Source organism: Dipodomys ordii, unplaced genomic scaffold (assembly GCF_000151885.1).
Source record: "Dipodomys ordii isolate 6190 unplaced genomic scaffold, Dord_2.0 Scaffold98, whole genome shotgun sequence".
NCBI classification, from domain to species: Eukaryota; Metazoa; Chordata; class Mammalia; order Rodentia; family Heteromyidae; genus Dipodomys; species Dipodomys ordii.
Genome location: NW_012267314.1, coordinates 9229119 through 9243162, shown reverse-complemented (window position 1 = coordinate 9243162; position 14044 = coordinate 9229119). Strand labels below are relative to the sequence as shown.

At 42.8% G+C, this 14044-nt stretch overlaps 1 protein-coding gene across 1 annotated transcript in view; it reads right to left on the bottom strand.

Moving 5' to 3' along the window:
• Nucleotides 1-848: 848 nt before the first annotated feature.
• Nucleotides 849-14044, bottom strand: part of Fuca2 (fucosidase, alpha-L- 2, plasma) — a 13596-nt gene continuing 400 nt past the window's right edge. Inside the window, exons 2-7 of the mRNA XM_013027005.1 lie at nucleotides 11454-11641; nucleotides 10323-10662; nucleotides 7040-7250; nucleotides 5815-6005; nucleotides 3673-3781; nucleotides 849-1388 (exon numbers count right to left, since the gene is read on the bottom strand). Coding sequence (XP_012882459.1) covers nucleotides 1248-1388; nucleotides 3673-3781; nucleotides 5815-6005; nucleotides 7040-7250; nucleotides 10323-10662; nucleotides 11454-11641 — 1180 coding nt within the window. The 3' untranslated portion in view covers nucleotides 849-1247. The remainder of the gene's footprint in view (nucleotides 1389-3672; nucleotides 3782-5814; nucleotides 6006-7039; nucleotides 7251-10322; nucleotides 10663-11453; nucleotides 11642-14044) is intronic.

Below are 14044 nucleotides of genomic sequence, written 5' to 3'. Positions count from 1 at the left end.
TACCTTAATTTTATCACTCAAGTCTGGCACTGTACCACTTGAACCACAGCTCCACTTGCCAATTTTTGTCAGTCACGGGGCTTGAACTCTGGGCCTGGGTGCTGTCCCTCCACTCTTCAGCTCAAGGTGAGTGCTCTACCACTTGAGCCACAGTGCTACTTCAGTTTTCTGGTGGTTTATTGGAGATACGAGTCTCACTGACATTCTTACCTGGGCTGGCTTTGAACCGTGATCCTCAGATCTCAGCCCCCTGAGTAACCAGGATTACAGGCGTGAGCCACCAGCACCAAGCCCACTTGCTGATTTTTGCTGGTTAATTGGAGATAGAGTCTCACAGACTTTCCTGCCTGGGCTGGCCTTGAACTAGGATCCTCAGGTCTTGGTTTCCTTAGTAGCTGGGATTACACTGGTGCCCAGCTCATCATCTATTTATTGGCCATTTCTATTTGTTTGGAAAACTGTTTAATTCATTTGCCCACTCATTAATTGGGTTGTTCTTTGGCATTTAATATTTGGATCCCTTCTTATATTCTGGAGATTAATCCTTCAGCCAATAAAAAAATAGCCGGCAAAGATTTTTTTTTTTTGGTCCAGTCGTGAGGCCTGAACTCTGGGCCTGGGCACTGTCCCTCAGCTCTTCAGCTCAAGGCTAGTGCTCTACCACTTGAGCCACAGCCTCACTTCCAGCTTTTTTCTGTTTGCTTATGTGGTGCTGAGGAATCGAACCCAGGGCCTCATGCATGCAAGGCAAGCGCTCTACCACTGAGCCACCTTCCCAGCCCCCCGGCAAAGATTTGTCCCCAATTTCAGATTGTCTATTGATTCTGATAAAGGTCTCTCTCACTCTCTTTTTTTTTTTTTTTTTGCTGTGTAGAAGCTTTTTAATTTCACATGATCCCATCATGCAACCTTAATAACTTCTTTAAAGGTTCTATTTCCAGGTACCCTACATAGGAATAGGAGAGCATCACCAATTCCTAGTTGCTCTAAAACAAAGTTCTACCTCTGACTTACACATAGAAACAAATCCAATGTTAAGAGACTTTATGGAAAAATTCAGAGGAAAGCTAAAATGGTTGCCATGTGTGATTTAGTGAAGAACTTAGGGAGAAGGGAAAAAAGGGCTGCACTGCCTAATTATTTGGCTTTTCTTGGTCAGTGGTATATTTGCTTTCTCCATGTGCTATCACAGTAAACACATGACGTCCTTAGAGCTCAAGTTAACCAGTGTGGGCCTCTGGTACATGTTAGGTTACGTTTGTCAGTGCAAGTGCCCAGCCCCATTCACAGGGCATCTCGTCAATGCTCAGCTGCGGCAACTCTACCATAATGCCACTTGGCTTGGCCAAAGTCCAGTTAAGTGGTTGTCCATGGCCCAGTAGATTCACCTGAAATAAAAAAACATAAACACAGATGTTTTCTAATGTATCTCTTTGACTCCTATGTTCTATGGGGAAGGAATAACTGGTATTTCTAAATACACACACACACACACACACACACACTAGACACAGAATATTCATTTTTTTAACCTTTAGCCGTTCACATGCTATTTGAGTAAATGGTATTCACAACCCTATATAAATGCCTCTATCTTACTCCTCTGTTACTCGCAAGAGGGAAATAAAAGTGTGCAGATTGGAGAATAGTGAAGGTTGAATGAAGCATTAGAGTAGGGATTGAAAATGACTGAAATAATCTGCCCAGCGTGGGCCTGCCCATTTCTTCCATGAAACGTTTGAAGAAAGGCTCCCTTCTCCAGGTCAGCCTCCAATCCTCCCCATGTTTGCCAATAACCTCCCAAGAATACATAATAATGTAAGTCTAATCAACAATTACTAGAATTGTTTATTACCCTGTCTCAATTATACTCAGTGAATTCAAGAAAGTAGTTCTCTATAGGTTCTACAGTTACTCTAAGCCATACATTTTTACCTATCAGATGGATCAATTGAAAAAAAAAATGCACTTTGACAGTACTTTTTTTTCCAAAGAGAATCTAGGCAAAAGGTTAATGTTATTGTCTATCTTTTCCAGTTGTACTTTGTTTTGGCAGTACTGGGGTTTGAGTTCCGTACTTTGTACTTGCTTATCTGGTGCTCTGCCATTTGAGTCAAGGCTCTAGCCCTGTTTTTTGTTGTTTATTTGTGTGAAAGAAGTTCTTTTTTTTTTTTTAATCAAAGTCAATTGCTTCCTTTCTGTCAACCTTGTGAGAAATGTTTTCCTGAAGAGATCAAGTGGCTTGGCCCTTGTTAATACATTTTAGCTACATCCTTCTCCTGCTGCATTTTAATTAAGACATCCTGTTAGAATCTCCTTGAATTTTAGTTATACTCTGTTAATGAAGCCACATCCTTTTGCAGGTTGTGAACTTGGGCTTAGCCAGTGCAAGCAGAGGGCTTGACTAAGAATAAAAAGGGAGTGGCCTGCATGCTGAGTGCTTGCTCGGCAGACTTTTTGGCTGAGGATACACCTTTCTGCACTTTGCCTTGCTAGTTCCTTTTTGAGTTGGTGTCCGTATTTCTATGGGACATCTCAAGCCATTTCTAACACTTTAGAGATCGAGTTTAGTGTCTTTGATCATTCAGATCTCAGCCTCAGTAGTTAGAATTATAAGCACAAGCTTTAGCAGCACTGTTAAAGCTATAGTTCAAGGTTAGAGTTGAGCTGTCTCTTTCTGCCTGATAGGTGTTGGAAATTAATTGCAAGAGGTGGCATAGGAAAACTTCCAAATGAATCAACACATTAACTAATGACTACCACCATCTTGACTGGAACAGCAGGGTCATGCCGTCTTACTTTTCTTCAGATGTGCTCTGGGGAATAATTAGGGGAAACTCCTGAATTCTAGTTTTTAAAAAAAAATTCATGTTGGGTGCATTCAGTGAACTTGAACAGAGAAAAACTATGAAGGATATTATTACATGACATGCATGGAGATCCTGCAGCTTACAAACTGAGGAATTTGTTTTGTTTTAGTAGTGTTAAGAGTTCAAGTTCAAGGCCTTGAGATTGCTAGGCAAGTGCTCTACCACTTGAGCCATGCCTCCAGTCCTTTTTATGTTTCCAGGACAGCAGAGTACCTGAAGTCTTGTCTAGGTGACAGATCCATACCACTAAAGCCAGCTTTTTTTTTTAATAGGTTGAAATGGAGTCTTGTAAACTTTTTGCCTGAGCTGACGTTGCATTGTAATAATCCTCACAATCTCAGCCTCCCAAGTAGGTAGGATTATGAGCTTATACCCAAAATATGTGGCTCTAAGCTTAATTTTCTTTTTTTTTTTTTTGGTCGGTCGTGGGGCTTGAACTCTGGGCCTGGGCGCTGTCCCTCAGCTCTTCAGCTCAAGGCGAGCGCTCTACCACTTGAGCTGCAGCGCCACTTCCGGTTTTCTGGTGGTTTATTGGAGATAGGAGTCTCACGGTCTCTCCTGCCCGGGCTGGCTTTGAACCGCGATCCTCAGATCTCAGCCTCCTGAGTAGCTAGGATTACAGGCGTGAGCCACCAGCTCCCGGCCTAAGCTTAATTTTCTTAGGAAAAATTTCAAAGTTTTTGCTAAATATTTATCGATTTTAAGACTCATTTTAAGGTTACTCTAAGAGGAGAAGTTATGTTCTTACCCGAACATTTTAGTCAACAATTTAAAAACTAATAAATGCACATTTCCCTCTTACCTCTGTTGCCCCCACACTAGCTTTGGGTTGGCCAAGGAACAGCTGTCCAGAGGTGGGCCATCTAAGGAAAATGGCATAGACTGACTTTTCCTTAGATTTAGCTGTGTACCTGGTTAGAATTTAAAATAAAAAGCATTATGACAAGTTACAGCCTATGTTTCTCATCCTTGGTCAGGTGTGGGATTGTTTTACAGAATTATTCTCATATTGCAAATATCTACCCACTTCCTGGTGCTATAAAAAGCACCCCCCCCTTCTACTCCTCCAACATTAAAAAAAAAAAATTGTTGCTGGGTACCAGTGGCTCACACCTTTGATCCTAGTCACTCAGGAGGCTGAGATCTGAAGACCACATTTTGAGGCCAGTTTGGGCAGGAAAGTCCATGAGACTCTTGTCTCCAATTACCCAGAAAATAGACCCAGAAATGCAGACCAAATGTTAAAAGTGCCAGCCTTGAGGAAAAAAAAAAGGTAAGACACAGCACCTAGGGCCTCAGTACTAGCAAGCAAAGAAAAAGAAAAAAGAGGGTGGGAAGGAAGGAGGGAGGGATGAAAGGAAGGAAAGAAAAGAAGGAAGGGAGGAAGGGAGGGAGGGAGGAAGGGAAGGGAAGGGAAAGAAGGAACAAAGGAATGAAGGGAGAAAAGGGAAGGGAAAAGACAGGGAGAGGAAAGGAAAGAACCTGTTCCTATGTGACTTTTGGAAGCAGCTACTAAAACAGGAGGAACTGAAGATGAGGACCAAAAAAGGAGAACTCAAAAAAGGAGAACTCTTGCATGGAATGATTTGGGATCCAGAAAACAGGGTTGGTCTTAAAGCCAAGATGAGCTAATTTACCCTTGTCCAAGAATGCATGTGTTGGGCTGGGAAGGTGGCTCAGTGGTAGAGCGCTTGCCTTGCATGCCTGAGGCCCTGGGTTTGATTCCTCAGCACCACATAAGCAAAAAGAAAAAAGCCGGAAGTGGTGCTGTGGCTTAAGTGGTAGAGCGCTAGCCTTGAGCTGAAGAGCTGAGGGACAGCGGCCAGGCCCAGAGTTCAGGCCCCACGACCGGACCCAAAAAAAAAAAAAAAGAATGCATGTGTTTCTAGACATACCCAGAAGTTCATGGTAAAGTGGAAAAAGTACAGTTGATTATTTATCTGTATGACTGTGTGTGCTCACACACACAAGAAACAGGGTTTGGATAATTCAGGGCCTTACGCTCTCACTTGGCTTTTTCACTCAAGGTGGTGGTCTCCCACTTGAGTCACGTCTACACTTCCAGCTTTCTGGGGGTTTTTGCTGGTTAACTGGAGATCAGAGTTCCTTGGATTTGTTGCCCAGGCTGGCTTTGAACCATGATTCTCATATCTCAGCCTCCTGAGTAGCTTGGATGGCAGGTGTGAGCCACTGGCCTGCCCGCTCTTTTTTAAGGAACTACTACAGTGTTTCCCAAATGGCTATACCACTTTACATTCCCACAAGGGTTCTAATCGCTCCAATGTCTCCACTACCATTTTTTTTAAGTAGTAGCTTTCTAATGGATGCAAGGTTGTACCTTAGTAGTTTTTATCTGCATTTATTCCCATAATGATTATGGAGTCAAGTTATTTTTTTCTGGTACTTGTTAATCATGACACAAATTCTACTAGTACAACTACCAACTAGAGAAGCAAGACAGATACCCCCAGTGCTTCATACACTACCATTTTCCCACTATCCTCTCTGTTTTGGCTGATTTTAACTTATTTTCCCTGGGGGGAGGGGGTTTCTTGCTAATTTGGTGGTATGTCTTACCTGAAAGTTTGAATTTACCAAACTGACTAAATTGTAGTCTGTCTTAGATTCGCCAATCAATTAACTATTTTTACTTACTAGAACAGCTTACAATTTTATTTTTTTAAAAAGCTCACTGCTCTTAACTGAAATGTGTACTCTGCTATCTCTAGAAATGACTTCAGCAGAAATGGATAGACATTCCGTTTAAAAACATGCCAAGTCTTCTCCTTCCTTCCTTCTCTTTGTATCTCACTAAATTATCATACGGTTTCTGTATAGTATTCTTCTGATTTCTCCCTTATCTTCCTTTTCTCATTCTATCTCTGAGAAATTCTAAGTGCCTTGCCATATCGAATAGTACTTTTAGACAACCAGAAAGACTTACCACACCTCTGGGGTAAGAGTGTCGTTCTGAGATCGCCAAGGGCTGGTTTCATAAATGGCTTTCCCATTGACTTTCAGCCAGCTCCCCATTTGCCTCAGTCTCTCCTCAAAAATGACAGAAATGATGCCATCTGATGTGGGGCCAATGTTCATCAGAAGATTTCCTCCACAAGCAACTGTCTCCACTAGTTGCTGAAAAATTAAGAATAAACACAGTTCTCAGAAAAGAAAAATTCTACTTACATTGCTTTTTTTTTTCTTGGTGCAAATCCGGGTCTTGGATGCAGGGTCTGGGTACCTTCCCTTACTTCTCTTGCTCAAAGCTAGCACTGTACCACTTGAGTCAAAGCTCCACTTAAGAGTTTTTTTAGTAGTTTATTGAAGGTAAGACTTTGCTGCCCAAGCTAGCTTTGAATTGTGATAGATCTCACCCTCCTAAGTAACTAGGATTAGATAGGAGCCATTAATGCCCAGCTGATCATGCTTTTTTTTTTTCTTTTGTCGGTCATGGGGCCCAAACTTTGGACCTGGGCAATGTCCCTGAGCTCTTCAGCTCTATCACTTGAGCCACAGTGCTGCTCCAGACTTTTCTGCTTATGTGGTGCTGAGAAATCGAACCCGAGGCCTCATGCATACAAGGCAAGCACTCTACCACTGAGCCAACTTGCCAGCCCTGATCATGCATTTTTATATGTACACAGTAACTAGCTAGAAATAGAGGCATAGATTATACTAATAATCTGTGTTTGCATGCCACCAAAGAACCCAGATTACAAGAAATAGTTCTCGTACAATCTCACATTTAAGAATACTACAAGCGGGCATTGGTGACTCAGGCTTGTAATCCTACTCAAGATTGAGATCTGAGGTCCAGAGCCAGCTCTTGGAGAAAAGTCTGTGAGACTCTTATCTCCAATTAATTACCCCAAAGCCAGAAGCGGAACAATGGCTCAAGTGGCCGAGCACCAGCCTTGAGTGAAAAAGCTAAGGAATAGAGTCTAGACCCTGAGTTCGACACCATACTGGCACCAAAGAAAAAAAAAACGAGAGAGAGACTATTTCAATATTCCAGTAGAGGAGCCAGGCACGGTGGTATAGGCCTGGGATCCCAGCATTCTCTGAGGAGGCTGAGGTAGGAGAACCATGAATTTGTGACTAATCTAGGTTATATAGTGAAACCCTATTTTAAAAAAACAAAAAACTAGCTACCAGACACTGTACCGTACCTTCACCAATTCTTCAATCGTTAGATAGTCTCCAATCCAAGCTTCCTTCCTGTAGCCCCAAGACGACTTGTCTATTGTCATGCAGTTTTCCCACTTATGTGGCAAAAGATGTCCTGGGTTATATCGATCGCTGCAGGTGTAGTAACCGCCATGCTTGCACATGCAGCCCGCTCCCCAGCGGTCATTGGTGACCACAGTATCCCGAACTGGGCTGAAAGGAAAAACACTTTAAATTAACAACAACAACAATAATAATAATGATAATAATAACAAAGTGGTTTCTAGTACAAAAGGAAATGTCACTTGTAGACAGTTCTATATGAAAGTCACTCCTAAAAATGTCCATAGCCTATGAGTGGAAAGCCCAGGGTTATGAAGTCCAACAGACTTGGGGTAACTGGGGTCCTTACTCGCAGAACAACAGCATGTTCTCTAACTGCTCTCCATGATGAATTCCCTTAGCATTATTAGAACAAAAGTAACTGATGAAATACTCAGGCCAGTGCCCCGCATAAGGAAGGGCATTATGTGATTATTTGAACCTCCACCTCTGACACTGTGAATGGCAGCCAAAACTGAATTTAAACTCAATTAGTATTCTTACCAAGGATTAATCTACATGTATTTCATATATAATATTAAACCTATTATATAACAATACATGTATAATATACATGTTATAGACACACGTACACACAGCTTTTATATTTGTGATATGTATTATATACCATACATATGTGCAATACATATCACACAGATAGTGTGTATATATATATATATATATATGGCATGTACATATACATACTAGGCTTTCTTTTATGATTGTGCCTAATGAAAAAGCTAAATAAAGCAGAGGCATGTGACAGATGCCTATAATACCAGCTACAGAGGAATCATAATAGAAAGATTACAGTCCAAGGCTAGACCCTTTCTGAAAACCTAACGCAAAAAGAGCTGAAGGTGTGGCTCAAATGGTAGAGCATCTGCCTAGCAAGTATAAGGCCAGAAGTCAAATCCCCAAAAGTATCCTCAAAAGGAAAAAAAAAGAAATTTTTTAAAAACCACCTTCAATTCCCCCATGTACATTGCACAGCTCAGCTGCTGTGGAGATGCCCTTAGCAAGTTCTACTTACTTGTCGCTGTGTTTAAGTCACTGAGTAGTGACTTAGTGTTTAGTGTTTCCCTGCCCTTAGTTTTGTGCAAATATGTCTTCCAAAAAGCAAGGTAAAAATGTGCTCAATCTAAACAATCATGTGAAAGTCAGAGATTTGTTGAGACGTGGCACATCGTGTGCGTATGGGAAAAATGAATCCCTTTTCTGCTGTATAGTCCTGAACTCTAGGCATCCCGAGCGTGTGTGGTTTTTCCACAGTGGTAGTCTCCTTGGAACAAGATTCCTGCAGATAGCAAGAGTCTACTGTACTGTCTTCAAGTTCATCCATTACTTTTTCTTAATCCCATTCTCTCCTCTCCTTTTAAAACATATACTATTTCATACATGTATAATGAAAGATAATAGACCTAGATCACATTTCTTACATCACCCTCTCCTTTTCCCCCCTCCCTTTCTCAGTCTTCCCTTCCCTCATCATGTGATATTTGTCTTTCTGAATTTGGTTTCTCTCTCTCAACATGATGATCTCCAGTTCCAACCATTTCCCTGGAACTACATGATTCCATTCTTGGTTAGGGCTGAATATGCATTGTGTATTTGTTCTATGTTTTCTTTATCCATTCCAATTTCCCCACAATATTTCTTATCATGACTGGTAGTTCACACAGAGGAAACTGGGTTCCACTTACAGTGAACAGTTTTGATTCACCACATTGAAGAAGATGGGTTTTCCCCTTGGAAGAAGGTCTGGAGACACTGCTGCTTTGAGTAATTTCAAGAGTTCTTCAGAACATTTTTGTTTGGGCCCTTTGGGAATCCAGGAAGCACATATAAAGGATTGCCTGTTTTCATAGCAAAGTACTGAGCACCTTCTACTTAAGCAAACTAACGGAGGACCTCCTCAGAGCTCCATGCTCTCTTAGACAACCTTGAAAATGCCAGGAAAGAACAGAAAGTAAGATCTTGATACTTAAGGAAAAGAGGAGGCAGACTGACATCAACAAGGTGGCCAGGCCTGTTGGAAGGTAAAACAAAAAAACAACAAAAAGAAGCAATCAAAAGAATGGAAGGACACATAGTCAGGAGCATAATGTCTGGGTCCTAAAAGAACAGAGTAGGAGATAAAAATAGGGACTTATGAAATGAGTACTTTTTCTTTTTAATGGTTCTGAGGTTTGAATTCACGTTCTTAATGCACCTGAGCCACATATCCAATCATTTTGCCTTCGTTCTTTTTCTCAAAGAGTCTCTCATTTTTTTGTCTGCACTGGCAGGGACTATGATACTATTTATGTTTCCCATGTTTCTGGGATAAATGGCACATACCATTGTGTCAAGCTTTTTGCTGGTTGAGGTGGTCTTGAAAAATTTTTGATCAGGACAGTCTTGAACAACAGTCCACTGCTTCCCTCATAGCTAAAATGAAAACTTCAAAAGTCTTTGATGCTGCGCACGCACGTGCACACACACCAGTTCTGGGGTATGAACTCAGGTCAGTCTGTCCCTGAGCTTAAGGTTAGTGCTCTACCACTTAAGATACAGCCCCATTTCTAGCATTTTGGTGGCAAATTCTAGATAAGAATCTCACAGATGAGCCGGGTACTGGTGGCTCATGCCTTTAATCCTAGCAACTCAGGAGGCTGAGATCTGAGGATCGTGGTTCAAAGCCAGCCCAGGAAGGAAAGTCCATGAGACTTTTATCTCCAATAAACCACTAGAAAACCAGAAGTGGTGCTGTGGCTCAAGCAGTAGAGCACTCACCTTGAGCTGAAGAGTGCAGGGACAGCACCTAAGCCCAGAGTTCAAGCCCCATGACCGACAAAAAAAAAAAAAAAAAGAATCTCACAGAGTTTTCCGGCCAGGCTGGCTTTGAACCACAATCTTCATATCACAACCTTCTGAATAACCAGGATTATAGGCGTGAGCCACTAGAACCCAGAGATCTTGTGTTGTTGTTTTTTTTTAATCTTAATTTCAAAATAAGGCATGTTTTAAATTTAACTCCTGAAGAGTTTGGAGAAAATATTCCTATAACTAATAAGCACTGTTTGCAATGATACCCTCCCCCCACCTCAAATTATGAATACATCTAAAAGGAAATACTTTAAGAAGCCTGGGAGTTAGAATGCTCCATGTGTCTTAGAAGCGTCTGAGGCAGATACAACATACCTGTCATTATACAGCCACGCAAGGAAGCCCGTGCTGTTCCAGTATTGATCCGTTGCTCCTCCATCTCCATCTGACCACAGAACATCTGGCTGATACCTGTTTACTAGCTCATAGAGCTCAGGCAATGCCTTTGAAAATGGAAACTGTCGCGTAGAGAAGGAAGTGGATTCATCCTGAAGGAAGTACGGATGAAACCACTCAAAAAGCGAATAGTAGAGTCCAAAGCGCAAGTCAGTTCTGTTCCTAATGGCCATCTCAAGTTCTCTGACAATGTCCCTCTTCGGCCCCACATCCACAGCATTCCAGTTCCAGGAATACTCTGAACCCCAAAGGGTAAAACCTGAGGAAGAAGATTTAAAATCCTTGTAAGGCAATATCAACTTTACTTCGGTAAATTTAACCCACAAATATGTCAGAACAAATCAGATACGATCCATAGATAACTGCTTATACAAACAAGTGCTTCATGATGGTTTTTTTCATGGTCTATCTTCTGCTTTTTATTTACCTATGATTTTACTATCTTCAGGTAGTTGTACAAAAAGGTTTCGTTCAACATGTGAGTACAACGCGTCTTAATCAATGTCACCCCTTCCATCGTTCTCTCCCCTTCCCATTTATTCTCCCCCCACCCTTCTCTCACATTCTGTTCTGATGAGAGAAACAATGTGGGAAAGTTCGGGGCTCCTTGTGAGGACTGGATGGCCCAGTATTCTTCCTTACAGACTTTGAGATCTGTGAGGAAACCCTCCTGTTATATACCTAGCAACTGCTGGCACAGAGGCTAACATGAAACAAGGAATCAACGACAGCAGACCACAGCTCAGAGAGGAGCAGCTTCTACCTCTCCCGGCTAATCAGAGGTCACCACCATTGGTAATGAAGATGCTGAGCTAGATTCCTGCAAGATTCTTGTCTGCTCCAAGAGCCAGGTACACTGCTTGCTTGAGGACTGTGTTTCCTGACAATGTTTTCATTACAGACAGTAAATCCCTACACCTTGAGAGCTCATTAAGGGGTAGGAGGAGGTGACAGAGAGGACACACACCACAGGACATTCTTTCCCACTAATTCTGTACTTTAAATGCACCCACTCTAAAGCTGTAGACTTGGTCATTGCTCTGAACTTACCTTCATGATGCTTGGAAGTTAAGACAACGTATTTGGCCCCTGAGGCCTGAAGAATTTCTGCCCACTGATTGGCATTAAAAAACTTGGCTGTAAACTGTGGCCCAAAATCTTCATAATTAAAACCAGGGGAGTAATTATCATTCATAAAGTTTACAAACTGTGGTCGTTTTTCCTTTTGCCAGTACCACCTATGGGAGAAGAGGAATGAACACAGGTACCACACGGATGCATACATTTGAAATAACAACCCCGCCCTCCCCTTCCTCTGGTGTCCACCCCCTTTCTCAAATGTTACCTCCACATCCTGTGACTATAAGCCACGCCGCCCTCCTCCTGTCCGGTTGGCACCTGTCCCACCATGAAATCTTCTCAGCTCAGAAACAGGAGTTCTAGACAACCCATTCTCATCCCCAATCTTTAAAGCACTACATATAACACCTGTGTTGACGTATTAAGTGACTTTGTAACCAGAGGGATGAAGGTTTCTAAAGCCAAGAAGATATGCGTAAAACCTAAACAACGTGATGAGGGAAGGTGGGGGACAGAAGTGATACAGACGCTGTTGTTTTATAGATTGATTCAAATTTAAAACTTACTTGTGACACAGACTCTTTCTGGGCAATACTATATTGAGCCTAAACAGCTTCACTCTGGTAACATCTGAACCAGGCACTGTAGCTCACACTTGTAATCCTAGTTTTATTCAGGAATTGAGATCTGGAGTATTACAATTTGAACCCATTCCTGACACACACACCTCCAAAAAATGTCCATGAAAGTCCAAAATAAGCAGCAAAGAGCAGGACTAGAGGCATGACTCAAGTAATAGAACACCAGCGTGAGCAAGAAAGCCAAGAAAACTCAAGGCCTTGAGTTCAAGCTACAGGGGTAGGGGCGGAATGAAAACTATCTAAAACACGGTAGATCTACCCATCAGGAACTGTCCTCATGACCTAGATGCAAACCCCTGTCTCTGGCCCACCTCCACTTGGTCCAGCTCCTCTCCCTCTGTAAGAATATTTCCATAGTAAGCCCTACATCTCTCAAATGACCAGGAGCCTATACTGGCTGACAAGACTTCACTCAAGGACATCAGGTGCAGTTCCAAAGACATGTTCCGGTCCCAAGTCACCTACCAGCTTATGTGGCAGCTACAGCATGGGTGTGCAACCCAGCCAGGCCTGTGGATGAGGAGGAGAAGGCAATCTGGGAGACCAAGAATGGTCTGCTTCCTGAGACAAAGAGAAGTTGACTCTCTACTGGGGCAAGCTTGAAGGCCATGTGGGCTTATGATGGCTGGCCTCCGTCATATGACTACAAGGGTCAAGTCCACGGAAAATGCCTATGTCATCAATTTCATCAGTGTGCTGACAGATTCCCTCTAAATGTCTAGTTCTGTGAGATCCTGAGCCCCTATTACATCTTTCAGTTGGGTCTTTGGAACCTCAAAATGAAAAGCCAACTGATGAATTGAAGCACTTTTGTTTAATGTGGGAGTTTGGGATCTGTTTGTTGGGCTCTGTTGATAGGACTGGACCCAGGATCCCTCCACACATAAGCCCTACTACTAACTCATACCTCCAGCCTGTACTGTATAAGGACATACGTATGTGTGTGTATATATGTATGTAGGCCTGTATGTATGTATTTGAGGCAGGGTCTGCACCAGCTTTTACTTACTTGTTTATGTTTGTTTATTTGAGACAGTCTCACCCAACCTGGCCTTGACCTCCTAATCCTCTGAGTCATCTGAATGCTGGGATTACAGGCATGAACCACCATGCCTGCCTGCCTTTTTTACCTTTTTTAATTGTACTACAAAGAAATAAACTGTCCAGAGCAACACAGCCAGACACACATACACTGAGATACACATCTACATATATAAATACGTGTAGTAACATGTTTATCTTATTACTTGGAGCAATTAATCGGGAAAAGTACCATGGGATCAAGTTCAAGGGATCATGTGCAGATGTTGACACTGATCCTTAAGTAAAACCAAATGCACTTTAACGTGCTTTATCTTTCATACAGTGATCTATTAACAACGTAAAGGTTTGTTGTTCTTTTGTTGTTTGTTTGCTTGGGGTACCATTCTTTAAAAAACAACAACAACAACAAAAGTTCCTATCACAGGGGCCCATGGTTCACACCAGTAAACCGCACTACTCCGGAGGCTGAGATCCGAGGATAGGGTTTGAAGCCAGCAGGGGCAGGAAAGTCTCTGAGACTCTGATCTCCATCCAATTAACTAGCAACCGGCTGGAAGCTGACCTGTGTCTCAATTACAGCCTTGTGCTCTAGGACAAGGTCCGGGCCCTCAATTCGAGGCCCAGGACCCGCAGGACGGAAAGCAAGAAGTCCTGGTGCCATACCTGCAACGCTTCGCCCTGAAGAGCCCCTCCTCAGTGGCTCCCGCGGGGCGTTCAGGGGTCAGGAGGTGGAGCAGGTGCAGCAGTACTTGCGGGGTGACACCCCCCGCACCCCCGGCCGGAACGACCCGCCCGGGCGGGAAGCAGCCCACCGTGGCCTCGCGAGGTGGAACCGAGTCCCGACACACCGGGGCGCAGAGCCCGGGCCGCGGGGAC